This window comes from Miniopterus natalensis, chromosome 9, assembly GCF_054644295.1.
Source record: "Miniopterus natalensis isolate mMinNat1 chromosome 9, mMinNat1.hap1, whole genome shotgun sequence".
Classification (NCBI taxonomy): domain Eukaryota; kingdom Metazoa; phylum Chordata; class Mammalia; order Chiroptera; family Miniopteridae; genus Miniopterus; species Miniopterus natalensis.
Window position 1 is genome coordinate 19,037,717 of NC_142089.1, and position 27,486 is coordinate 19,065,202.

Below are 27,486 nucleotides of genomic sequence, written 5' to 3' on the forward strand. Positions count from 1 at the left end.
CTAAGCCAATGGTGTGATAAAGTATATGTGAATGAAAAATAAGTGAGTAGTTATTATTAACAAATCCCCACTGGCATGCTGTTCTCATTCTAATTATATCCCAATCTAATGGCTCCTGAATGAAATATCTAGTTAAAAGTCACTGAGATCAAATGGTTCTAGTCGGCTCCAATTCCATGTGTAAAATTGCTTTAATTATTAAAATGAGGCCCTTCAAGAGGAGAAAGAGTGTGGCTAGCAAAATTTTCAAACTGTCTGTAAAATAGACAAGAGGCGTTGTGTCCCTACCTATAAAAACAAAAGCAAGCACATGAAGGGGAACAAAGTAAGGAAACCCCACAAAGCTGGATTCAGAGAGTAGGCTGAGGCTGCTTTCTAGGGAAATTCTCTTTCCAAAAGCAGCGAAGTCTATTGGGGGCCCCTGCGGACAGCACGGGGGAAATCCAGACAGTAGAGCAGACTTGCCTCTGCTCATCTCCAGGGGCCGGGGCAGCCTAGGCTCAGAGGTCGTGGCAGAGCCCTGGTGGTGGTGATTGGGGGGTGGGGTACAGTGGAGAGAATCTTCCCTAGACAATCCTGGGGACCACTGCCTGGACCTGTGTCTCAGGGATCAGGGGAGCTCCTGCTTTGGCCGAGAAGCCTAGTCAGCAGCCCTAGAATGATGCCCTCCCTGCCATCATCTCCCATATCCAGTGGTCTGTCTCAAATGCTGCCTCCCTCCATCTGGAGGCCCTGGTCTCTGCCCTAGGACAGGGTCCTCCTCTGAAAACCTGGAATAGCCTCTCTCCTTCCTTTTCTTACTTTAAATATTTGGTGGAGGCAGGTTTGCCACATACAGGTTTGTGGGGACTTGGCTGGGGGCCTGGGAACATAGAGAAGATCAGAGTGAAACAAATAAAGAATGAAAGTCCGAGTGAAGAGGGCAACGCAGGGAGGTGGGGCATCCCTGGCAGAGACCGACTCAAGAGGTGACAACCAAGAAGCTGGGTGTGGTTCTAGGGTCACTGCAGCAACCCACATGTGGGAAGGAGCTTTGAACTCCCTGTATCATACATATCCCACAGACACACAAAAGCACTTCTGCTGGTCCCCAGGTCAAGGGTAGCTTCTGTCTTGGCCTGCCCTCCCTGCTATGGGAAGAAATTGCCACTGGAGGGGGAAGGAGAGAAACAGAGAAAGAGAAGGAAGGAGACAGGATGGTGCAACCGAACTCTGCAGCCTCGTTGACCAGAGGCAGAGGTGCCAAGCAGAGATGCCTCCCCTCCGTCTTGGACAGTGGTCTCCTTGAAATTCTCTCCATACTCCAAGCCACCTCTCCCTATTGTGTGGGCCCCTTGGGGGAGGGGCTGTGCCTGAGTCCCGTGGCATCTCCCCAGCTCCTAGCCCTGCACAGAGCAGCCAGTGCTAGCTAAATGAGTTGAATCCCCTTCTGTTTTTCTAGCAAAGCAGCTAACTGGCTACTCTGGGGCTGGCTCCATGCAGAGAAGAAGTGATGCCGTCGCAATGAGCTCACAAAGTGCAGCTCTGGGAAGACAGTTTCAACAAAATCATGCCCCCTTCCTACCTCTGCAATAGCATCCTCTAGTCTGGCCCAGTGGCACTCCACCAGTCCACCTCACCTGGTTTACACGCAGCTCCCCTAGGGGCTGAATCAGAGTGACTGGGCTGTGCCTCTCTGCCTGGTGAGACACCACTGGGCTGGCTGGCTGGGAAATCAGTCTTAGTGGAGGCACCAAGAATGGGGCCGACCAGGCTCCATGATGCTGGAGATGTCTCATCTTACCCCTTTCCCCTCAAAAAGTGAGCCCCTCACTCTGGTCCCCACCCCAGGAGCATTATACTTACCTTGAGCCAGGTAGCAGTTCACATGCTTTATAAGTTAGAATGATGAGCCCATTTTTCAGACGTGGAAACTAAGGCTCAGAGAGGCTAGAAACTATCCCAAGGTCACAAGACTGTTAAGAGGTGGCTCTGGGTTTTGAGCCCAAGTCCGTCTGACTCCCAAGCTGGTTCTCTCCCCAGTTAGGTACCAAGACGTAGGTTCAATGCCTAATCCTGGAGGGACTACATGGACCACCTCTATTCCTGGAGAGGTTGTCTGGCTTTCTCTCCTTTCTTGCAGCCCAGAGAAGAGTCTGGAGAGACTCAAATGAAGAGTGTGGAGCATGAGGCAGAGGAAGTGGGGGGAGAGATTCGTGGTCTAATGGCTTCTCAGTGGACTTTCATTCACTGATTTTCTCCACAGTGGAGAAGCTAGCTCTGTAATGGGCTGGCGATCACTTCTACTCATTGTAATAATAATCCTGATACCCTCCAGGGACCTCTGGGTTCCAGGGACCCAGAACCCTGGGTTTAAAGGGGTCTCTGCATCCCTCAGCCCCAGCCCTCTGGCAAGTCCAGAGGCCTCATGAGCAATGGGGTAGAGTATTTTCTTAGAAGTTGACGGGAGGATGGGGCTCCGCAGAGGTCATGTAGCAGACTGAATGGGTCAGAGCAGAAGGAAGGCCCACCACCCCGTGAAGGATCAGTGAGAGAAATCCTGGCCCCTGAACCGAGTTCTGTGAATAGAGACAGAAGTATGTATGCATAGGGGGCTGACTCAGTGATGAGTATATGGCAGGGACTTGGAGGAGGGGTGTGTGTCAGGGCTAATGTGGCCATGAGAGAGAGAGAGAGAGAGAGAGAGAGAGAGAGAGAGAGAGAGAGAGAGAGGGAGAGAGAGAGTGTGTGTGTGTAGTAAGGGAATAATACCAAATATACTGTGTCTGGATTGTAACTGCCAGTCAATTCAAACCCAACTTTTGCTCATGGTAAATCACCAAAAAAAGTAATTAACTGAAGGGAGAGTAACCATAAAATATTTGGGAATCTCTCAACATGTCAGTTGCAGGGTTCAGTGCTCACAACGGCAGCCTTTTCCCATTCAAAACATGTATCGTCGGATTCCCAGAGGCCAGTCATGGAAGCAGCAGCCCACTGATGGTGTATATGGATCATGCGACTTTATAGTCATGGACACTCAAGGCTACTTAGGGGAGCTCCTCCAACCCCCGTCTTCTACTATGTCAGCACGAGGCTCCCAATAGGTTATATCCTGCCACATTTTTGGCTTTGAATTTTCTTTTGTTTTTTGAAATAATGTTCTGAGGAGTTGGCAGGTTTTTCTTTAATATCCTTACTTGGCAAAACAAAAAAATTATCAACCCTTGTTTCCCTAGCTGTCTGGAAGTTTTACTGGCCCATGAAATTCAAACAACCAAAACCCTAATTAAAACTCTCCTGCTATTGTCCCACTTGGGGGAGGAGAGGCTGGAAACTGAGTCAGGACATCCCATCCTACTCCCTACCCCTCTGGATCAGTGGGAACCTACTATCTAGTGAGGGGGTAATGGATTCTCTTTCTCAAAGGTGTCTCTGTCTTCTTACTAGGTGAGCTGTTCAAATCCATCTTTTCTAACAGGATCTGCTATCTTTCTAGGCCTTGGTGCTGAACTCAAGAGAACATCCTAAAATCTTAATGTGAGCTGATAAAAGCAGAGCACTCATAAACCAGCCGCCGTGCACTTTCACAAGAACCCGGGGATCCATAAAGGAACGGGCAGGGGAGGTTGCAGGTTCTCTGCACATACGTCCTGCACCTCCCGGTTTGTTTATCCATAATTGCTATGCAAGGATAAATTAGAACAAGAAGTGCATCCTGCCTGGCAGTGGTGATACCAGCCCTGTAAATAATTATAATTTAATCTTATAGCAAAGAGTTCTGAATGACTCCCCTAACGATTTCCTCTGCTTAATTCCTTCCCCACTGAGTGGCTTAATAGGAAAAGGAATACTCCTTCCGATTTGTTTCACTCCAGAAGTTCGGACAACATGTAGACCCACACCTGGGGAGCCGAAGCTGTGGGAGACCGTGTGGCCCACGGATAAACAAGCGAGTCGAGGAGGCCTTCAGACTAGAGGAGCGGGAACTGGCAGGGATATTCAGCTGGCATCTGTTTACAGAAGTGAAAACTTGGGAACGAGCGAACAGGAGAGCTGATGCGTAAAGCATGCACAGCCTGACAAGGAATGCCACTGAGCCGCGACAATCCTTCAGTGTTGTCTTCGCTAAGAAGATGGGCTTTTAGGCTGACTAACCTGGTGTTGAATCCCCAGCTCTTCACCATACTAGCTGTGTGACTTCAAGCATGCCGTGTAACCTCTCTGGGCCTCAGTTTCCTCATCTTCATAGAATTTTTATAAAGATGAAATGAAATTACAGCCATAAGAGTTCGGAACCAGCCTGCCACATGCTGATAATAAATGCTCAAAAGATGACACTATTATCACACCTATTATATTTTGGAAGTATCTGTAATGATATTGAAAGATTTTCATGATCTAATGCTAAGTTAAAAATACATAACTATAGGCATATTAAGATCCTAATTTTGTAATATTAATATATATTTAAGCAGTAGGCCAGCTACTGGGCAAAAGCAAAAGGATCGAGGCAAAGCAAAAGTCAAAGGAGACTACATAAGAATTGTAATACCTGTTATTCATTTCTCTATAACTTTTTATATTTTTCATGTTTTCTATAAGGAGCATATACATTACACGTATCATCAGGAAAACAGGTATTTTACAAAAAGAGGCAGGGGGACAGAGGGTCTTCAGACTGGACAGGTCCCTGGGCTTGCAGTTCAGTGAAGGGTCATCCAGACTTTCAACCCAACTCCTAGCCCCCAATGTCCAGCCACTGCCCCCAGACTAGAACCTCAGCCTCTACACAGCAATTTCACTCCGGCTTCTCTCAACACCCCATCCAGGGTATAAATAACCTGGCCAAGTTCACAGACAAGCTCATGACACCAAGGTCTTCTGACTCCCTGGTCAATTTGCCTTCCACTGCCCAGGAAAGTGCTCCGGGCTACAGTGGTCCCCAAATTTCAGAGTCCGTGTTTGGGAGGAGTTCATTTCCATTGTATCCCTTTCAGATACTCACACTTGGCTCCTACCATGGGCTTTTTTGGGTTTTCTCACCCTCAAAGGACCATGTCTTACTCAACTGGTGTTTCTATCACAGCACAAAACCTGGGATAAAAGAGGTGCTCAGTGAATGTGCCCCGCCTCCTGTTTCTCCCTCTCCCTTCCTTCCTCCTCAGCCCCACTGATCGCTCTCCTCGACAGTCACCTACTCCCTGCTTCACCCAGAGTCCTCGTGACGCAGCCTCTGCCCTCGTCTGTGGGCACCGCGCCCTGCCTTCCCCGACTGTGCGGCAAGGAAGGCTGCAAAGGTGCCCGTCTTGTCAGAAGCACACCTGAACACATCCTTCGATTGGCTCCTGATGTGCTGACACAGGTTCCCCGGATGCCCGGATAACACAGTCACATGGACAACACATGGGAGCGTTAGAAATGTCATACCATCACCCCAAAAGGAAGCTGGGCACTTCCAGAAGCCAATCTCAGATTGCGTATGTCCCATGGGTCCAAATCTAGACGACTATAAGCAACTAAGATGGGTAAGTCTTCGCCACCCCTCCTCCTAGCCCGTCAGGATCGGGAGTGTCCCAAGCTGGTGGCCATGGGAAAGTCGCGCTTTTTAGTGAAACTGGAACGATGGGGAGAGACTGGTCTTTCCCTGATTCAGAAACCCAGACATAATGCCTTCCCATCTCAGGCCCCAGGAGCGGGAAAAGCAACTGCCACTTAAGGTCCTACTCCCTTTGTTGGATGGTGTAAATATGTCTTCCAGAAATGGAAAGATATTTCACATCGTTTCACAGAGACCCTGTCCACGTCCTGAGACCAGAACATTTCTGGTCTTAATGCAAGTTACTCGACCAAAACCAATCATGAAATTCTACAGCAAGGACATGCTTCAAATCAGATACCACAATCACTGGAAAAATTTACCCAGGCTCTAAATACATGCATTGATGTCTCATTTGATGAGAGAAACACTCGCCGACAGTGGGTGCGGGAAGTGGCGAAGGGGCCCCCGGCTGCAGGCCCAGGTGCTGAGGAGGCTGCGTCGCAGTAAGGCACAGAGGCAAGGGGCAGGGTAGGGGCGGGGATGGTGCTTACCAGAGGGAGGAGCCTTCGGTCCCCGTGACTTCCAGAAAGTCGTAGCCGTCCTCCAGCTGGAAGTCAATGAAGACCAGAGCGATGGTGTCCCCCAGCTCGGCCAGGATAGTCCACGTGCAGTCGGCATTGTTATGGTACTCCGCTGGGAAGTGGGGGCTGGAGATAATGCCGCTCTGGCCCCGCAGGGTCCCACCACAGGCATCGTCCGCTGTGGGCAAGAGACGAGAGGCTCACATGAGTTGGTCCTGTTCTCAGGCCCCGGTACTCACTGTGCACTTCACTCATGACAAGTTGAGAGGGTCCTGAAACCTGAGGCAGACAGGAGGGGCCGAGATCCCAGTCTGAACTGGCCTAATAATAATGTTACCAATGCTTCTGTAGCCCTTAACGTGCCTGGCAATGTTCTGAGAATTTTAGATATCATTGTTCTTACTGAACAGATGGAGAAACCAAGGCACAGAGAGGTTCAGTAACCTGTTGGTGGTCACACAGCCAAGGAGCTGGGATTTGAACTCTGCCCTTCAGAGCACATTCTTAACTACTCCACCACACTGCTCCATGTTGACCAGGAAGGATGCTGAAACCAGCTACCCCATTTATTTCTGCATTCTCAACTGCAGTGAATAGGCTGGTTCTTTCCCCCAGATCTTAGTAAATCCCAGATGTAATGGAACAAAACAAAAACTCAACCCTACTCCTTGGGGCAGAAGTCAGACAGCATCCCAGGCCCATCACAGCCTGGCCCGCTGGACCTCTGCAATCTTTCTTCCTGCCCCTATCCCCAGGCCAGCTGTTTTAGTGCTGTGCACATTAAGGCCCCCTGCCCTTTGCTCATACCTTTCCCTCTGCTGAGGGTGCCCTTTGTCCAGAGCCGCTCTTCTTAATGATTTGAGACCCAACTCCAATGCTACCTCTTAGAAATCCTCATTTCCCCAGCTTTTAGAAGCTGCTCTCGCCTCTGGGCTCCCTGAGCAACGTTTCCAACTTCAGACATGGTACTTCACACTGTTTGAATGACTTGTTCTTCCACTCTAGGCTCTGAGCTCTCCTAGAGTCCCCAAGGGCGGGGACCATGTTTTATTCATCCCTGCAGCATAGCCTGGTACAGTCTTGCTGCTCCCAGCAGAGACTTGATATTCAGAAAAAATGACCTGAGGAACATGTTCTCACATGTGATAGTGAAGAGCCCTGGCTTCTGGATTATCGCAGACCTCATTTTGGATCCCTACCCTGCTGCTTACTAGCTGGGCCACATGCCCTACTGGGGCCTGTATGGAAGTGATTATAACACACTTAGCACATGCTATATTAGAGTTATGGACTAAATTGGAAAGAAAGGAAAAAGGCAGTATCAGGGTTCAAATGGCCATCAGAGGCAGCAGAATGACAATAATAAAACCGAACATTTATTGAGCACATACCAGAGCAGGCACTATTCTAACTACTCTGTATATTTCATATAATCCTTATTATGACCCTATAGAGTATCATTCCCATTTTACAGGTAAGGAAACCAAGGCACAAAAGGGATTCAGTTATTTCCCAAAGGTGGACCAGCTCTTGGTGATGAAAGGAGCTGGAATCCTGAGCCTTCCTCCAGAGGGGCGTGTCTTGAATAGCAGCACCATTCACCCAGTGCCTTTATGCCAGAGCTGCGGGACCTCCTCAACTCCTCTTGCACCCCACACCCAACCAGTGACCAAGTCTGGGCCATCCTTCTAAGTGGCTCTTGGCTCAGTCACTGTCTTACTGCTGCTCTACTCTAGGCAAGCTGAGTTCCAAGCACACCTGCCATGAGGCCTCCCTCCTGCCCCAGCTGCATTCTTCACAGAGGCTTGAAGGCACAGACCTGCCGACGCCTCTCCTCCCTGTATGACCTTCCATGACTCCCACTGTCCCTCCGGATAAAGTGGAATATCCTGCGGTTGACAAGGACCTTAGGAGGCCTCGCCTCATGCCAGTTTCTCCACCACTACTGCAACCACCCTCACCTCCTCCTGGCTCTTCCTGTACGCCAAGCCTCTCTTTGCTCAAGGATCTTTGAAAATGCTAGTTTCTCTTTCTGGAACCTTCCTCCCTATCTCGTTGGGCCTGGCTGCCCCCTTCTCAGCCTTAAGGTCCTAGTCTAAGTGTCACTCCTCCAGGGTTTTTCCAGAAACACAATATCGCTTCCCCCATTATACACTTTCAGAGTACTAAATATTTTCCCACAATTCTTTCCCATAATTAATTAATCAATTATGTCATTTCTTTAATGTCCAGTTAGTAAACTCTATGAGGGCAAGGGCCATGTCTGTACTGTCTCCAGCATCTACCACATTTCCTGGTGTATAGCAGGCAGTCAATAAATACCTTTTAAACAAATAAATAGACCAGGGAACTAAAGCTCAGAGAAGTTAAGCAACTTTCCTAAGATCACACAGTAGATGGTCAAGTGAGGATTCCAGTTGAGTCTCTGTAGCACTAGAACTGTGGTCTCCTCCACTACACCACACCTCCCTACTTGGTAAGCTGTCCTCAGATCTTCAAGTGTCCGGGTTTTAGTAATGACTCCTAGACTGTGCTAGGGCTGGGGACTAGGGAACTGAGACCCTCTGGCAGAGTCACCGGTGCACCCTGAAGATGGCACCTTTGCTGCATGAGTCATCCTGCTCTCACGCTCCTCTGACACCCTTGTTCCTGCTCTGTCCTGCCATGATTGAAGATGCTGTAAAAGTTGTTTGGAGATTTTCTCACACTTTAAATAAGGCTTCATATTTCATGGTTACAACTCCGGAGTCATAAAGTATAACCTTCAGCTGACACCACCGTCCCAAAGTATTAATTTACACTTCCCCCTTCCCTGGCCATGGGCATTCTGCACTGCCACTGAGTCGTGGATATTCTGAGGTGCAGGTGTGCTAAGCTGATAGTTTCCTTTCCGAGTTTATGACTTTATTTACGATCGACTTTAAGTTTCGCTGAAATTCCTTCAATTAACCATAATTTTAGACAACTATCCCTCAGCCTCCTCTGACATCTGTGTACTCTAATGACTCACAAATTTCAGGGAGGAATAGGGGAAGCTGCATCCTGTTCCCCCCACCCCCACTCCCGTGCGCACTCCTGGAGGCCTGCAAGCTTCGGGGTGCTCAGCCCTGGGTGTCTGCCCACATCCTCCCTCCTCAGGGCTACTCAGCCCCCGAGGAAATGAAAATCCCATTAGGCCCTGGGGCTTTGCAAGAAGCCACCACCTGACAACTCAAGTGCAAGACTGACCAAGCCAGGGCATGAGGCACCAAAGCCACCATGCTCCCCCTTTTCTTGTACTGTGTAGCACAATGTCCCTTCTGGGGCCCCAGTGACCTGCCTGACCTCCTCAGTCCCCTCTTTGGGGGGGCTCCAGATTTTGTCCTTTATCCGTGCTCCCTGCAAGGACTCCCCTTCTTAAAATTAAGAAATTGACAACTGCCTGAGAGCATCACTGTTTCTACCACCACCAGGCTCCTTCTGTAGATACAGCCGTCCCCCCTTACCCATGGGAGATATGTTCCAAGACCCCCGGTGGATGCCGGGGGTAGTACCGAGTCCTATACACATATACTATTATTTCCTGTACATAGTAGGCACTGAAATGTCAAACCCCAAGTGAATGAATGAGCATGCAGCAACCCTGTAAGGCCGTGACTCATTCCCCCACATTAAAACTCAGAGAGGTTTCAGCAGCACACTGGCAGCCCCAGCTTGGAGCTGGCACAGCCAGGGTTGAACTTAGGCCTATCTGACTCCCTGCTCTTCCATGCTGGGCACACTGCTTCTGTCCACATCCTGCAGCTTCCTCCCCCAGGGCCCGGAAATTTGGAATGCAGCTCAGTACTTGCAGCCCAAGCTTCTGCACACCAAATGCCTGTTTCCCTGGGTCTGGTGGCAGCCTGCAGTGTTTGGCTGGAACCTCAGAGGCCAAGCCTTTCTTGCTCAGGCTTTCTTTCCACCACCTGCCTCTCAGCCCCCAGCACATCTGAACCCTGTTCCTTCCCCGTGCGGGCTTCTTTGATCCAGGGCCAATGCCCCTCACAAGTCAAGAGGCTGGTTGCTGAAATCCACATGGTCTTCATTCTTGTGGTTCAAAGACGTTCCACAGAGCTCAGTGCTTCCCAGGGACCTCTGCCTTTGTAAAGGTACAGAGAGTGACACAAATGGAGGGAGGCCACAGGCCTTGCCTCCTTCTCTCTGCCTGCTGGATCAAGGCTCCATGGGCCTTGGGATGGGCCTCCTGGAGTCAGCCTAATACCTGCTCTGCCCCCTGATCCCAGCTAGTCTCTACTCCCTTTTAGTCTGAGCTGTGTCCCCAGACTAAGCCCACCTTTCAGCTGGGCACATGGCATTTCCTGTAGAAAGCAGAGGTACACAGTCCTCCCACCTGCTCCTGGAAGCCTGGGGCTCAAAGCCCTCCTGTCACTCAGAGCTGCTGGGCAGGTGGGCTAATCTAGGCCAGTCCTTTTCCTCTGGGGCTAGTATGCCTGCAGGATCCTGATGGTGAATTAGACCATCCAGCCATCCGTTCATTCAGCAGATATTTCCAGACCACTGCCCAGTGGATGAAGTTTATCCACTTATAGATGCCAGCCCTTAAGAGTTCTACATGAGAGGCAGGAAGGCCAAAAGGCTTTAATCCTGCCTGAGCACGAACCCGCTAACTCTGGCATGACTGCTGCTCCTGGCATGGAGCAGCACATGGTTTAGCTTGGCCTCCTAAGGAAGGCAGTTTACAAAATCACTTTCAGAAAATCACTGACATTACTGAGGGTGCTTCTCAGGCTATTCTTGCAGCTTGTGGCAATTAGAATAGAGGAATCGACCTGAAGCACAGGGGTGGGGAAGTGCTGGGGGCTTGGAGAGTGGGAGAGACACAGCCCCCTCAGGCACCAAGGAATCTCTGGGGCTCAATACCCCTCTGAAAGCAAGACCTGACATCCTCAGCTGGCGTCCCTGGCGTGTTCCAAGAGGGAACATTCTCTACTGAGGCTGAAGATGCTCAGAGAGGACTCAGAAAGGTCAGCCGGGGACTCTTTCTGGAAGGGCCTCATGTTCCATGCTGAGGAATCTGAACTTGACCCTGTCAGTGATGAAGACCCACTGACAGGATTCTAAGCAATGGGTGATTCTGTCAGATCTGTGTCTTAGAAGGTTCACTCCGGCAGCAGAGAACGAACTGGGATAAGCATGGTGGGGAACTGGAGGATGGCTGCCCAATGACGGACACTTTTGCAGAGAGACAGGTAAGAGATGAGAGGGCCTGGGCTGTCACCACCCAGGGCCCCCTGATAGTGGCAGTGATGGGGAGGAGAGGGCAAATGCAGAGGGAGGTTGCCAGGGCACGGTGACCGATGATGCAGGGAGCAAAGGTGAGGAGTAAGGACTGGGGGGTCTGGTGGGGCCACCTTGGATGGTGACACTCTTTCCCAAGCTGGGGAAGGCAGCACAAAGAGCAGGTTTGAGAAAACAGACAGAGTTAGTTTTTGAACATGACCCCTTTGAGGCACACTCTGGGGAGGGGTTCAGTGGTGTTTGATCCCTACATGGGCCTGAAGCTTAGGAAAGAGGGCAGGGCTGGAGGTAGAAATCCAAGAGTCTCCCCCAAGCAACAATGAGAAGCCATGTCGTGGATAAGCGATTCCGAGAGAGGCAAGAAGTCTGTAGAGAGGAAGCCACGTATATAAAGAGAACCACAGTCATCTGCGGCCAAAAGAGAATCAGGGTAGGTCTGGGAGGAAGTCGTGCCACAGAAAGGTGCCCCATGCCTGCAAATTACTGTTGTGATGTGAATACTGGGGGAGCAGCATCACCAGCCCACTCTGTCCCAGCCCCACTGCCCCTACGCCTGAATGCACAGACATTGGACTGCGGGGTCTGGATTTGACCCAGGAAGGAAGACCTCTTAGAGGTGGCCTTCATCACTGGTCTTTCACTCGTGAGTTAACAAGAAAGTGATTTGAACAGCCAGCCCCAGAGTTTTTTCAGGTGAAAGCCTTCTTCACGCAGGAAAATACCACCCTATACCTGAACATCTTGGGTGGGGAAGGGAGACACCAGCTGGCAAGGAGACGGCAAAGCCAAGGAGCTACCAGGCTTCCGCACCTAAGAAGTCGACAGAGGTCCTGAAACAGGGCCGAGGTCAAGAGGCTGCAACATGGAGGAGACCCGAGAAAGAAGAGATGGCATAATGCACCCCATAGGGGAGCCAGGGCCTGATGAGGTGGAAGCCAGGGAGAAGGGACCAAAAGACGTGGAGGCTCCTGGCTGCTCAGACTCATTTTAAGTGACTTGCGTGGCTGAGAGGCAAACTGCCTGTGTTGCCACAAACCTTCAATAAAGGCTGTGCCATATGCAAACACCTTTGTTAGTGGTTTTGTTTTTGTTTTTATTTTTATTTGGGGGGGTGTCAAATAAATGGGCCAAGTTCCTGACCTAAGTTGGCAAAGCAAAAGCCAGGGAGGTGGGGCACGGCAGTGAGTTTAGGGTTGAGAGGGAGCTAAAGCTAACACAGCTTCTGGAAGATTCTGAGAGGGCCAATGGTTTGCACCACATTAGGATGGGATGCTGGTGTGAGTTACACTCCCCAGGACAGGCTGCCAGCCCCTCCACCTCTGATACTTGCGCTACATTTGCTTTTAGTTTCCACGTTAACTAACAGTGTATGGCATTTATAGTGCTATAAAAAGAAAGAGGACTGTTGGTTTTTGTTTCACAACTTAAGCATTAATTTTCTATCGTGTTTTCTGTTATCATGTCACAACCCTGACTCCCCTCCTTGGAAGAACGGAGTCAGTCTGTTAAGCTTCGACATCGTCTGGGCAGGGGGTGGGCACGGATGCTATAAGGAAGGGTGGATACAGCAGCTTCAGGCCACGGTTAAGACACTCAGGGCCACACCTGTATGTAGGGGCCTGATCGGTTTCGCCATTCCTGACGTCAATCATGTAATTGATCCGGTCATTCCTGATACAAATCACCTGAAGAGAGGCACGTCCCACATGAGAAACGGGGCCTGAGAGGAAGGCATTTAGGAAGGCAAGAGAGGAGACTCCAGTTTCCTCAGCTCCACCAGGAAGGACCAACGCAGCTGAGGCCAATATTACTGGTAGAGGGAGCTAAACAGACGTGGAGTCAGGCGGCAACTCGGATTGACTGGTTGGGGCTGCCTGTTGGAAAGGAGCACACAGCTGTGTCTGGACTTGAGCAGAAAGGGTGCTACAATCAATTAGTTTTGTCTGCCCTCAAAGTGGGAAGAATGGGAAGAGCTGGACGTGCCAAATATTTTCCATCCCGGGTGCAGGCAGTGAAAAGGGTGTGTGCACGCGATGGGAGTAATTACAGAAAATCTTCCTCTAGGAGAGAGGCAAAATTTGAACCCAAGGACCCAAGGAGAGCTCCTTGTTTCAATTATTTCTCAACTCCTTGAAATGATCTTCCCAGACCTGTAGCTGGGTTTCTGGGATCTACAGAATTTAAAGATGAGAACTTCAAGAAGAAAAGTGTGGTCAATAGTGCAAAGCTGTCATGAGGTCAAAGGATATGAGGGCAACACAATTCCCATCTGATCTGGCAATAAGATGCAGAACACCGGGGCAGAGGTCGCCCTGCAGCACCGAAGTGGGAGGCGAGAGAGCCGGGCTGCATGGAGCTTTCGAGACGCTGGCATTTCTGGTGGTACAGGGAAGCCCGGAGGTGCGCTATCGACTTTTAAAAGATGGATAAAAAATATGTACATGCATTATAATCTTAATTATGCATATATTCATAATATATGCATATATGCAATATGTACTGGAAGAAAGTGGAAAGGAAATATATGAAAATTGTGGTTAAAACACATACATTGTTTCTTTATTCTTTTGTGTTATTTTCTAAGATCATTTAAAACTGATCATGTGTTATTTTTATCACCAGATAAGAAGCAGATAAGAGCTAAAACTGACAAAGTCCCAGGGAAAACAGAAGAAGTTGGTCACCCTAGCTGGGGGCTGAGGCAGATGTAGCACTGAAGGGATGTGGGATTTTTTGGGGGAGGGGGTGACTGTTGGGGTAAAGATGTTTTGAGCATATTTGAAGACTGAGAGAGAGAGAGGACACCATTAAATAGGAAGAGAGGTTGGATTTATAGGAAAGAGAAAAGCTAACCACCAGGGTGAAGTCAGTAGGAAAGGGGCTGGGAGAGAGATCCACCCACAGAGGACATGGTTGGTGATGGGAAGAGAAAACCCTGTTTCTTCTGAGACAGGAGGGCAGGAGGTGAGGGCAGACTGGCTAAAAATATGTTTGTTGATGTAGGGGAAGGAGGTTGAGAGACTGCACACCTCAGGGCTAGGAGGTCAGGTGAGGGTGAGAAGACACTAGAATACCTGAGGACCCTGAGGACCTTCAGTCCCCCAGACATGGGTTCCCCAGAGTGAGTACCCCACACCCTGCTGGGGTGGATGATGCGGCTTCCCCACTGGAGACTGGGTTCTACTGAAAGCTCCGGCATTCCCTCCCAATCACCGCCCACCCATAGGACCCTGTCTGGCCACCTACCTCTGCAGGAGGGCAGGGGGAAGTCCCACGTAGCACTGTTCTCGGAGCCAGCGTGGCAGGTGAGCACGGCGTGGCCCTCCAGGAAGAAGCCAGGGTTGCAGCTGTAGCGGACCTTGTCACCCACGTTGAAGGTTGAGCCCTGCTGGACGCCATTGGGCAACCGCCCAGGGTTCCCACACGTGTGACTCGGGAGCACTGTCATGAGAGGGAGAGACACACAGCCCATGAGCAGGGCTCAAGCCCTGACACTCTGCTTCTGGGCAGCACCTCGCTGGGCATGTCCCCTCCCTGTCTCCTTTCTCCTGTGGGAGAAGGTTGGCCCTCTCAAGGCTGCCTAGTCCCTGAATACTCTCAGAGGTCATGTGCAAAGGAGGACCCACACCTGCAATTTATAACTGAACATCGGGCTTCCTGCCTTTTCTCCTGCTCAGCCCTGGGTGTGGATTCCATCCACTCAATCTATCAAGATGCCCCAAGGAATCACTTTAATCTCTTGGGTTGGTTGCCTGATTTCAGACTCCACACCCCTCATAAAAACCCTGGAAGGGACACGGAGCACAGCATGGAGTAGCTGCTCATTAAACCCAACGCACTTTCTTTCATGTGTGCCTGTCCTGACAGCTGCAGAGGTATGTTGGCTCTGTAGGTTGGGGGAGTTGAGGGGTGATTAGCGCTGGCAGAGGCAGTAAGGTGGGAAAGACGAGAGCCTGGAGTTCTGATCCGACTGACCCATGTAAAGGAGAGAAGGGGGAGCTGGAGAACACGATGTGCAGTGTGGGACCTGAAACAAAGGCATCACGCCAGCTGGGAGAGCGCTCTCGTTATCCAGAGGAACACTGAGGGTGTGAGAACATCATGACCCACCAGCCGGGAGGGGGGATGCACAGCTCCTCTGTGCCTGAGTCACTGTTCAACTTGACGCAACTCCCCCTACCCTCTGCCTTCCTCCCCAGAGCTAGAACGACCTGTGCCCTGAAGCCACACCTCCCACTATTCCAGGAAGTCTCCAAAGGGCTGGGATGAGGGGGTCACAGGTATATCCAGACTCCCACCCAAATATCTCTCCATTAACTCCCCCGGCGATGCCCCCAGCGATGATTTACTGAGGCCAGAGAACAGGGTGGTGCTGAGTAATGACTTGAGAGCCTCAGTGCTTATGTTGGCATCCCTGCCTAACAGCTTACTACCTATGGCACCTTGAGCAAGTCTCTCAATTTCTCTGTGCCTCAGTTTCCTCGTTTGTAAGACGGTGATCACAACAGTACCTTTCTCTTTCATGGGGTTGCTGTGAGAATTAAATGAGTTAAGGTGTGAAAAGTGCACAGGACAGGGTCTGGCACACTATAAATACAACATAATTGAATCTACAGTCCCAGTCCAACGGAAGATGTGTGTGATTCAAGGTATGCTAAGTGTTATGATGGGATAGGGACCAGGCAGGGGACCAAACCCAGTGTGGGTAGGTCAGAGACGGCTTCCTGGAAGAGGTGATGTCTATGCTAAGCCCTGAGAGACTAGCTAGGCCAAAGAGTGTTCCAGGAAAAGGAAACGTCATGTGCAAAGGCCCTGAGGCTAGAGATAACCCAGGAGCTCAGGGTACCTGGAGTGAGAGGCAGGGGTGGGGTGGGGGCAATGATGAAAAGTAAAGATGAAGTGGAGGTGGCCAGCTTGGATTCCAGAGAGCCTCCCAGGCCCTTGTAGTACCCTCCTCCTGCCCATGTTGCCAGAAACACCCTGGCAGGACCCCCTCTGCCAGCTCTGATGGATTCAGAACCTGCAGAGAGGCTTTCCTGCTTCCTTCTCCTCTCCTTCAGGGAGACAGCGTGGTGTAGAGGGAAAGGACAGATTTTGGAACCAGCTTGATCTGTGCCTGAAACCAGGCACTGTCAAGGTCTTGAGCAGTGTGGCCCCTTTGAGCCCTAGTTTCCTCCGCTGAGAAAGGAGAACAGTAATACCTAGAGTTTGAGAAGGTTACTGATAATAAATGACACATGCCTGGCACCATAACAGATGCTCAAAAAATGGCAGATGTTATCACTCCCCTGGGCTCTACAGCCATGAGGGCAGGGCCTGGCCTGGTCTCTGGGGGTATCGTGGGAGTTTACACAGTGCCTGGCACTTGTAGGGCCATAACTGTGTGTTCATTAATTAGTTACCTGGGAGAGTTACTCACCCATGTATTCGTTCCTTCATGCAACAATTTATAGTGGGCCTACTGTGCTTGGAACGACTATAGCAGGGAATGAGACAAAGTGGGTGCCTGTCCTTAAGAGGCCTGATTCCCTGAGTTACCTGAAGGAAGGAAGAGCTCCTCCTTGCCGGTTCTCTGCCTCTGACAAGCGAGAGGACCCAGATGAAAGAATTACCCTCCACCAGCCTGTCCATCAGCCCAGCTTAGCGGTTCTCCTACTCCCGTGCTGCTGGCTTCCTTGGCATTTCCCATAATTGGCTGCTGGCTTCCTTAATGTTTCCCACGATCCCAAGCTGCAGGCTGCCTCGGCATTACCCATGATCCTCCCGTTGGCGCCATGGCGTCTCCCATGATCCTCCTGCTGACTCATGTGGCATTTCCCGTGATCCCACGCCACCGGCTTGCAGCAGAGGCAGCGCCCGGGATGCGTGTTTGTGCGTCTTGGTGGTAGGAGGGGCAGTCAGGTAAACATCTGGAGAAGGCAGCAAGCTGGGGGGGGGGGGGGGGAGCCAGCCAGGGGGAATGGGCCGAGAACTGGTGTAGAACTAACGCTTCATTTTCCGCAACGGGACGCAGAGACCCAATTTAATTAAATTACTAATGTCAAATTTTTAATGAACCTGCTTCTGCTTTGGGCTTTCTTCCTTCAAAATTAATGACTGGAACGTCACTATAAATAAAAGTCGATTCTTTTTAAAAAGTCACTCTCAAACACTCACTGCTCTTTACTTAATGAACTGTTCATAATCAGACCACTCTAGCCAGGCACCTCCGCCTGGACCGGGGTGTGACGCATGGGGGCTCGCTTCCAACCCCACTGCCCTTTTCCTCTAGAGCTCTGCTCCTGAGAGCCACACAATGATCAGACAGAGGGAGACGCTGGGCTCAGGGTGGCCTGGATTCAAGTCTCAGATGGTCCACCTACAGCTGAGTAATCTGGAGACATAAACTTTACCTCTCTAGGCTTCAATCCTTCATCTAAAAATGAGTATACATTTTATTCCAATGGTGGGGGTGTATTAGTTTGCTAGGGTTCTAACAAAGTACCACAAAGTGGCTGGGATAAAACAAGTACCTCTTGTCTCATAGTTATGGAGGCTAGAAGTCCAAAATCAAGGTGTCTGCAGAGCCTTGATCTCTCTGAAACTTGCAGGGGACCCCTTCCGTGTCTCTTTGTAGCTTCTGGTGTTTTTCTAGCAATCTTTGGCATTCCTGGGCTGGTAGATGCACCATGCAATCCTTTACCATCACACGGCATTCTCCTTCTGTGTCTCTGGGTCCAACTTTCACCCTTTCCTAAGGACACCAGTCATGTTGGATCAGGACACACCTTATTGGCCTCATCTTAAGTTCATCATCTGAAAAGACCCTATTTCCAAGTAAGGTCATATTCACAGGTACTGGGGTTAGGACTTCAACATATTTTGAACTGTGGGGACATGGTTCAACCTATAACAGGGCTATTGTGCAGATTAAATAGAGATCAAAATCATCCTGGGGGATACCTATAATCCTCATTCTACAGATGGAAAAACTGAGGCACAGAGAGTTTAAGTAACTTGCCCAAGGCCACACAGCTAGAAAACGGAAGAGCTAGGTGGTGAATTCAGGTCTTTCTGGCTCTATTGTTCAGCACTCCTAATTGGGATGTGATACTGCTTCTGACAGAGACAAAGTGCCCAGCACATAGTAGGTGCTTAACAAGCCGGAGTTCCTTTTCTCCCTTTATCATTCTAGGCACTGAGACAAGACAGAGGGTGATTATCTGAGTGTCCATATTTAATAGTCTATTTTTTCCCCTCCAGTCTGATTTACCAATCCTGTACTTTTTAATAATGTCAAGGCCAACATTTAAAGTGTGGCCTTTTGTAATGTGTCTGATGTGCAACTTGCCGGACAGACAGAGGAGATTGGAGATAAGCCACAAAGCGAAGCCTTTCTAAGGCTCAGTGTTCTTTGATTTTTTGATTTTGCCTGTGTGTTTCTTGGCACAGATATAACCATTCCTGCTCTCCCGTCTATAAAACCTCTCTTTGATTGCTTACAAAATCAAGAATGGGATATTTACATCCAACCCAGCCCAGAACAATATTATTAAAGCTGTGGCTGGCATTGAACAATTCCATTGTAGATTAGCAGTGGGGAATTTTGTCCCTTCTACAAAGCTGGGCTCTTGCCAATCAACATAATATTCTTAGTGACTGTATGACAATGAAACTCCTCTGTGGTTGGAGTGCGGCAAAAGCTACATCCTGCCTTCTTTTATTTTTAATTTGAGACTTTAGTTCTCATATTATCATGAAGAGTCGTTTATGCTCTGGGGACAAGCACCCTCCATATGTTTTGATTTCTTATCTCCATCAAGTAACTTGTTTCATCTCCATGGCTGTACAGTTGCTGCAAAGTTGTGGGATGGCTGGGAAGGAGGCTTCAGGGGGAAGGATATAGTCTGCCAGGACCCTGAGCATGGAAAGGGGAGATGGTGCCACGTGTGTGCGTGGTGTGTGTGCAAGCATGTGATTGTGTGATACTGGGGTAGTGGGCACGGTCATGGGAGAAAGGAACAAAACCACTATCTTTTGAGCACCTACACTGTGACAGGCACTTCTGCGTCACACATTACCTTGGCTAATCTTCACCGGCCCCTTACTTTTGGCTGTTCCCTTACCAATGCTATTCTAAACCATAGGTTCTCAAATCCTCCATCTGGCAAACTCCTACTCATCCTTCAAAGCCAGATCTAAATGTCACTATCAGGTGAAGCCCGCCTTGATACCCCTGGTGTCTTGTATAAACTGTAAAATCCCACAATAACACATTCTGACAGAATGTAAATTTGGGAATCATGTGATTGACAACTTGCTCCCAGAATCCTGGAACTCCCAGCCCATTAACTACACAGTAGCTCACTCTGGTTGTTTCATTAATTTTGCTATCTCACAATCTCATGTCTTACATTGGATTTTGGGAAACCCACTTACGGTGGGTTACGGTGGGGTTTTACTTGCACTTCAATGCCTGCTCTTGTCAAACTACATTGCAATTCATTCATGCATTACTTTATAACACCCTGTCTTTCAAACAGGAGCTGAACCTGCTTGTAATTGTTTGTTTAGGTGTCTATTTCCGTCTCTACGCTCCCCTGAGGGGCAGGAATGACACTGTGTTCTTCATAGATCTGGTGTTTGATTTAATGCCTGGCAGGAAGACAGTGCCCTGTTGGAATGTGTTAAATGAAATGTATATATGCAATTAACTAGCGCAGGGTCCGTAAGCAATTTCTGTAAAAGACCAGATAGTAAATACTTTGCCCTCGTAGGGTGTATGGTCTCTGTTTCAGTGTCTCAACTTTTCCAGTGGCTCAACTATAGTGCAAAAGCAGCTGAAGAGAACACATGTTCCAGTAAAACTTGACTTATAAAACAGGCAGCCAGCCCGAGGGCCATTGTTGGGCAACTCTGAATTAGTATGACTGCATGTATTTATCTCAGTGTACAATTTAGATCTCAAGAACCTCCCATCTCCCCAAAATAAAGATTGTTTTGTTGGAGTTCAAGGATGGGAAGAGGCTGTGGGGAGAGAGGGCTGCACAGGGGAGGGTCCTGGACAGAGGGTAATGGGAGGAAGGGGGGCAGGGAAAATTCAGGCAGTTGGCATCTGAGGACTGAGATCAAAATCAGATTTGCTTTCCCCCACAATTTGGCCCTGGGACAGGTGGCTCTGTGCTGGCTTCGGGGAAGGGCGTATATGTGTTTAGTCTCAACTCTTTCCCATTAAAATAGGATTTATTTTAGTCCTCATAGTCACTCTTTGGGTTGGTATTTATGAACCCCATTTTACCAAAAAGAGATGAATTTAGAGAGCTGAAGGGTTACACAGCTAGTAGCAGTAATAATAATCGTTACCTTTTGGGTGTTTCATGTGAGCCAGGCACTCCACTCAGCACTTTATCTGGACCTGTCTATTTCCTCTGACCCTGACAGAAGTAATATGACTGTCTGTCCCCTTCACATGGGACAGGGGTGGGGAATAAGCAGCAAGAATAACTCTGACTAGGGTCACACCACTGGTTGGGATCAGGGCTTGGGCTGAAAACCGACATCTGACAGCACCGCCTTGTGCCCTTTATCAGGTGGTAACCTTGAGCTCCCAGACTTCAAGGTCTGTGTTTGTCTTGCTGCTTTCCCGGCGTGGAGCCAGGGCTCTGGGCCCCTGCACAGTCCCTGTCCCTGCCAGACTGCAGCATGCCCACCCACACCAGGTCAGACCCCTTGCTGGCCGCTCCCCGCCCTGCCTGGCTGGGGCTGTCAGCGCAGGGTTCTCCTCGACCCTTCATACAGCGCAGCGCCTCATGGCCTCCTCTCTCTCACCTGTGATTCTTTAGAAGCAACACCCAAAACTAACATCCCAGGATCCAGAATACAGGTCACCCAGTTAACTTTGAGTATCAGACACACACAAATACTTTTTTAACATAAGTATATCCCATGCAATATTTGGGAAATACTTATACTAAAAATTGTTTGTAATTTGAAATTCAGTGAGCATCTTGTATTTTCATTTGCCAATTTTGGCAGCCCTGCCCCAGCGGGGAGTCTCCTCTTCATCAAAGAGTTTGGCTTCTTAAAAAACGGGATTTCTCTGGGGTAAGGGGAAAGCTAGCCCTGCCCTTACCTTGAGAGGAGGGGAGGCTTCAGAGAGGGCAGCTTCAGGGGCCCCCAGGGTGCAGCCTGCGGAGGTGGAGGGTCTGGCAGGCCTCTGGGGAGCAGTGGGCTGTGCTGCCTCCTCCCCCCTCCTCCAGGCACTCCCCAAGGGAACCTCAGGGTGTCTTTTTGTACCAACATGCCCCTCTCCTGTTTTAGGAGACTGGCATGCCTCAGCCCCTCCAATTAGGCTGGCACAGGCTCCTTCCTTCAGGGACCCCACAATCTTACACACACCACAGGCATACCAATGTATCATCACATCAAGATGTGCACCCAGTATGCACAAATCCATCCATTCACATGCTCTCGTTGACACACACGTGCCTGCCCTCTCTCATACATTCTCATGCACACACGTGCATATATGAAAACAGACAAATCCAGAATGTACCTGTACATAGCTCCTGCGTTCATACATATGACAACAGACACACTTGTCCCCAAACACAAATAAACTACCCTAGTCTGTGTATCAAAATAACGATCCTCTTATGGGTTACTGACCCTTCCTCACAGATAACCTCCTTTGACAACCAGAGCAGCCCCTGGAAGCCAGGGTCATTTTCCCCACACTCATGGGGCCTGCCTGGCACCTGAGCCTAAGCTTGCATTGTCCCAGGCACAGCATGGAATGCAGGGTGGGGCTGGGGTGCAGATCTGGCCCTGGAGATGCTTCAAGCAGCTGCTGGCTCAGTGATCTATGAGGTGGGCAGCGAGGGCTATCGAGGTCTGGGAGACACAGAGTGTCATGGTTTGAAGAATGGCTCTGGTGTCCCACAGACCTAGGATGAATTCAGCTCGTGCCTGTCCTAGCTGTGGGTTAGCAGTTATGATATAACAAGTAGCAGAGCACAGTGTTTAGGGGAATCAACTCTGGAGACAGATGGCACAGGTTCAAATCCCAGCTCTGTTACTTCATTATCAAGCAGCTTCACCTCCCTGCACCTGTTTCCTTGCCAATAAAATGGGGGTAATAATAACCATCCAGCTCAGAGAGCTGTTGAGAGGATTAAGAAAGATCAGCAGGGCACAGTGCTTATCTCAATGTCTGGCACATAGTAAATGCTCAATAAATTTGGGATGTGATTACACATAAGTCCCTAAGGCTCTATGGAAAAAGATGCCAGGACAGTGTGGGAGAGGCCAGAGCAGAAATAAATAAGAGAAGAAGCTGGGAACAGTAGCTGGAGGGAGCAGATGGGCCCCAGGAGCTGGAATGTGGGAAGCCATCCCTGGATCAGCCAGGCAGGTGGCATCACTTGGACTCGATCACTTTCATAGAGCCAGGCAGGAGCTGATACTTCTGGCCTGAAGGGCCTTCCCTGGATCTAATAAGAATAATTCATGAATGGTCCTGCCTGTCCCCAAAGTGACTAGGGAAATACGGATGACACAGAGGCCCAGGACCCCATCCACTGCCACCCTTCTCCTCGGCCGCCCTGTGCTGCCCTGGCCCACAAGTCAGTGGCACACAGCCTCAGGGATGACAGGAAGGGATAATTCGAAGAAGTTTCCTGGAAGAAGCATTCAATATAGTCTTGGCAGAGAAGGGAGGACATTCCAGGTAGTATTGCTGGCACATGCCCAAGAGCACGCAGCCCCCACGTGTGTTCTTGTTTTCTAGGCTTTTGTACCCCATGCTACTGATACCGAAATCCATCTGCAGTCACAGGGCTGGCAAAGACCTTCTTCCAAGTCTTCTTACCCTCAGGGTTCTCCACATGGAAGTCTTAGAAATGCTTCCACTGCCCGTGGCCCAGCTGAATTGCCCTGGCCCTAACCCTCTTCTCCTCCTGGGCTCCTGACATCTGGGACCCGCCTGCGGTCTGTCCAGCTACCCTCACTGAAACCTCATCGGCTCTCACATCCTGTCTTAAGTCATCTATCCCATCGGTTCTTCCTCCCCATCCACACTAATGCCCCAGGGACCCCTTGCTGTCACACCTCCTTCTTGGGAACTGGAGGCAGTCCCCACCTCCCTGTTCTGCCTTTAGATTTACTCCAGTCCAACCCACTCTCCAAACAGCTAAAAGGAACATACTGCTTCCTTCTGAAAGCCCTTTGTGGTTCCCCATCACTTACAGGTGGAATTCAAATTCTCTTGAATGTCACTCAAGGTCCTCCACTAGCTGGCCTCGCCCATGTCTCCAACCTCAGCCTTCACTGTCTCCCCTCACAGCCAATGTTCCAAAAACACCGAACTCCTTGAATTTCCTCCAGCAGAGAGAGAGAGAGAGAGAGAGGGAGAGAGAGAGTGTGTGTGTGTGTGTATCAACGGGGGCATGAACCTCTACAGCCATTCTACTGTGTTGGTGTTACATGTGTGCATATGTTTGGGTTTATGTGTGTATGTACATATAAATATACATTATTATATGTTACATGAACATAATATATAAATATATTATATGTTATGTTCATATAATGTATAATAATGGATATATTTGTGTGTCATATGTGTATTTATGTGGGAGAGCATGTTGAGGATGAGAAAGGGGAAGCCAGCAGTTGGCACAGTTAGGCAAGACCTGGTGTTCAGAGCAAAGCCAGGCTGCAGAAAGCCCCAGGGAACCAGGGCCTGAGAGTCAGGACTTACCAGCCCCGCTGTTCCCCAAATGAAATCAAGGGAGCTGCATCCCCTCTAGGCCTGGCCTGCAGCTGTCCTTGGGCACAGGCCATGTGCATGGAGACAAGCCTGTTGGTTACCATGGCCTAGCCTGCCATGCCCGGGGCTCTGGCCTCATCCTCCTGCAGCCACAGCTTCTCTCCCATGACCCCGAGTCCTGGGTGGTCCTGTCTGTCCCGCAGCCTGACCTCTGCAGACATGCCTTGTTTCTGCAATGGCTGCAGCCTGCCTGACACCGGAGCTCACCCCTCTCCGAGCTCTCACCCCTCTGCTGCTCATATGCCTTAGAGCCTGTGGCTCCTCCTGAGATCTATGGCGGTCTTTCCTATTTTGGAGTCAGGGACCCTTGAGAAGTGATAGAACACATGGACCCTCTTCCAGGGAAGACAAGAGTCACTGATCCCCTAAATCGGGCGTGGATTCCTAGTGTGTCTGCAAGCACAGCAAGCCAGTGAGCCCAGCCCCAGGTTCAAGTTGTCTAAGCCAAACAAGGACCTTGACTGTGAAGGCAGATCTGCTCCCTGAGGGAGCTGGATTGATGTCATCAACCCAGGAGCTGGCTCTGGCCATGTCCAAAGTTTACTGACCTGGTCCCCATTTGTTGGGTACTCTCTGGGGACCGGCCCTCCATGCATGGGGGGCAGAACAAGGTGCTAGATAAGAGGACAAGCCCAGCACTCAGAATCCCAGCACCCACTGATGGGTGAGCGGCCTCCCTGAGACTCAGTTTCCTTGTCTAGAAAGCATATCACTTTATAGTTATACTAACTCTGTTCCGACTAAGGGGATAACGACTTCTTAGGGTAGTTGTGAGGACCAAGTTGGATGCTCCATGCCAAGCACCTAGCATGGTGCCTGGCACAAAGGAGGGTTTGTATTATCTCTTGCAACTCCTCCCCTTAGCTGGTCTCATAGGACCTGCATCTATAGGTGAAGAAATGGAAACCAAGGACATGAAATAACTTGCCCGAAGTCACCAAGCTGCTAAGTGACACAGCGTGCACTCAAACCACTATACTTGACCTCCTTCCATAGCTGACTGGCCCAGGGATGCTATGGACACCTGTGGGGCCTGCAGTGAGATCTGGTGAAGCGAGGTGAGGGCCATATGGGTGCGCTGTGCAGGGTGGCAGTCCTGTGGGGGAAGCCAACATAACCCAGCCACCTGAATACCCTGATTATCCAAGTCATGGTCAAGCCTGGGTAGAGAAAAGGGCTTGTTCATAACAGGATTATCCACAGTGGTTAAAAGGTGGAAGCAACCCAAGTGCCATCAACGAATGAATGGATAAGCAAAATGTGGCCTATCCATACAACGGAATACTATGCAGCCTTTAAAAAGGAAGGCAATTCTGACACATGCTATAACACAGATGAACCTTGAGGGCATTATGCTAAGTGAGATGAGTCAGACACAAAAAGATAAATATTGTACAATTCCACTGACAGGAGGCACCTAGACTAGTCAAATTCTAAAGACAGGTTGCAGGGGCTGGGGAAGGGGGGTAAGGGGATAGTATTTAATGGGTGGATTTTCAGCTGGGGAGATAAGAAAGTCCTGGGGATGAATGATGGGGGTGGTCCCACAACAATGTGAACATACTTAATGCCATGGAAACGTACGCTTGAAAATGGTTGAGGGTAAACTTTGTTATGCATATTTTACTATGATTAAAAATAATAATTCTTTTTAAAGAGGAGGAGGAGACAGAGGTGTCTGCTCATCCCCGTGGGCCCTGTGTCACTCACTGCCCCGAGAGGACAAGCCACAGTGGACACGGTCTGCTGGCAGCACTGCCCAGCTCTCTACCTGCCTGCCTCCGGCCTCATTTCCAGTTCCAGGAGTATTTCTCATCAAGGAGCTGCCGGAGATGAAATGTGAATTAGGAGCTCAGCGTGATTTTCTTTTATCTTGTTTCCCCCATGAGGTGCTGCCTGAATGGGGTGGGGCGGGAGTATGCTGAGCCTTGTTGTGACTTGTCACCCAGCCAAGACAGTGGCAGCTTCCATGCGGGAGGCTGAGTGTGCAGCATCCGGGGTCTGTGCAGAAGATGCTCTTTCTAGGAAATAATTACTGTGTCCCGTCAAGTTGACCCAAAAGACAGAGAATCCTTAAGAAGAAATAGTTACGCTTCTTAATCAGTTCCCTCATTTAACCTGGGCCGTTACTGGAGAGACATCTAGAGACAGGCAAGCCAGGCTTTGAAACTTTAGCCAACTTACTGGTGGGTGGCCTTGGACCAGTCTCTTAATGTTGCTTAGCCTCAGTCCTCTCATCTGGAGAACAGGAATGATGAAGGTACCTACATTGTGGGGTTATGGTGAGGACTGATAAATTGCGTGTAAAGGGCTTACACACAGGTGCCCTGTGTGGGAGCTGATATTTTCATCACTTTGTCATCATTGTCATCATCATTTCTAAAGGGCTGCTTTGTATATATTAAAACTATTACTAGACAAAATGAAGTGTTGGGCTTCGGTCTGCTTTCGATTGTCCTCCTCTCCATTCAAAAATCCTCCAAGCAGGTGCCAAGCAGCCACACGTGGGCTGGTGTCCTCCCTTGGAACCCACACAGTGTGAGGCTGGCTGATCCTCACCTGGGTGCAGGCGAGCTCACACGCGGCCTTCAGCCGTGTGTTCCTGGAGGCAGGTGAATAGAGCAGTTACGGCCACCAGGTTTGGAGTGCGCTGGGCCCAGTAAAAACCTGGCTCGACCTCTTAACGACTGTGTGATCCTGGGCCTATTTTTCTTACTCTTTTTAAAAAACTGTGTTAAATTACACACAAGACAAAACTTACCGTCTCAACTATTTTTAAGTGCACAATTCCATGGTATTAAGTACATTCGCATTGTGCCATCCTCACCACTCTCCATCCCCAGCACTCTTTTCATCTTGCGAAAGTGAAACTCCATAACCATTAGACACTGGCTCTCCCCCCTCCTCCCCGTGGCCCCTGGCAAAGGCCACTCTGCTCTGTCTCTATAGTTCCGGCTACTTTAGGATCACTTAGCATAATGTCCTCAAGGTTCATCCATATCACAGCATATGTCAGTCCATTGTGGGCCTGCTTTTTAACTTAGAAAATGCAGATGACAAATGCACCTTAGAGTTGTGAGGACAGAATCTCTATCTACCTGTTGCTCAGACCAAACACCTAGGGATATTCCAGAATCTTTTCCCCACTTCCACATCCAAATCATCAGCCAGCCCTGCTGACCACACCGGAAACCATGTATTTCACTCCAGCTGCAGTGCGACCTCTGTGGCCCAAGCCACCCACATCCTTCACCCAGTCCCTGTAGAGGTCTACAAACTGGACTCCCCGATTTCACTCT

At 49.7% G+C, this 27,486-nt stretch overlaps 1 protein-coding gene across 2 annotated transcripts in view; it reads right to left on the reverse strand.

The window, feature by feature from the left end:
• The window catches only part of CSMD2 (CUB and Sushi multiple domains 2), a 483,560-nt gene that overhangs the window by 302,861 nt on the left and 153,213 nt on the right, over positions 1–27,486 (reverse strand). For both annotated transcript variants that reach the window (XM_087820831.1, XM_087820830.1), the window contains exons 4-5: positions 14,626–14,820; positions 6,073–6,280 (exon numbers count right to left, since the gene is read on the reverse strand). In XM_087820831.1, the coding sequence (XP_087676957.1) occupies positions 6,073–6,280; positions 14,626–14,820 (403 nt within the window). The remainder of the gene's footprint in view (positions 1–6,072; positions 6,281–14,625; positions 14,821–27,486) is intronic.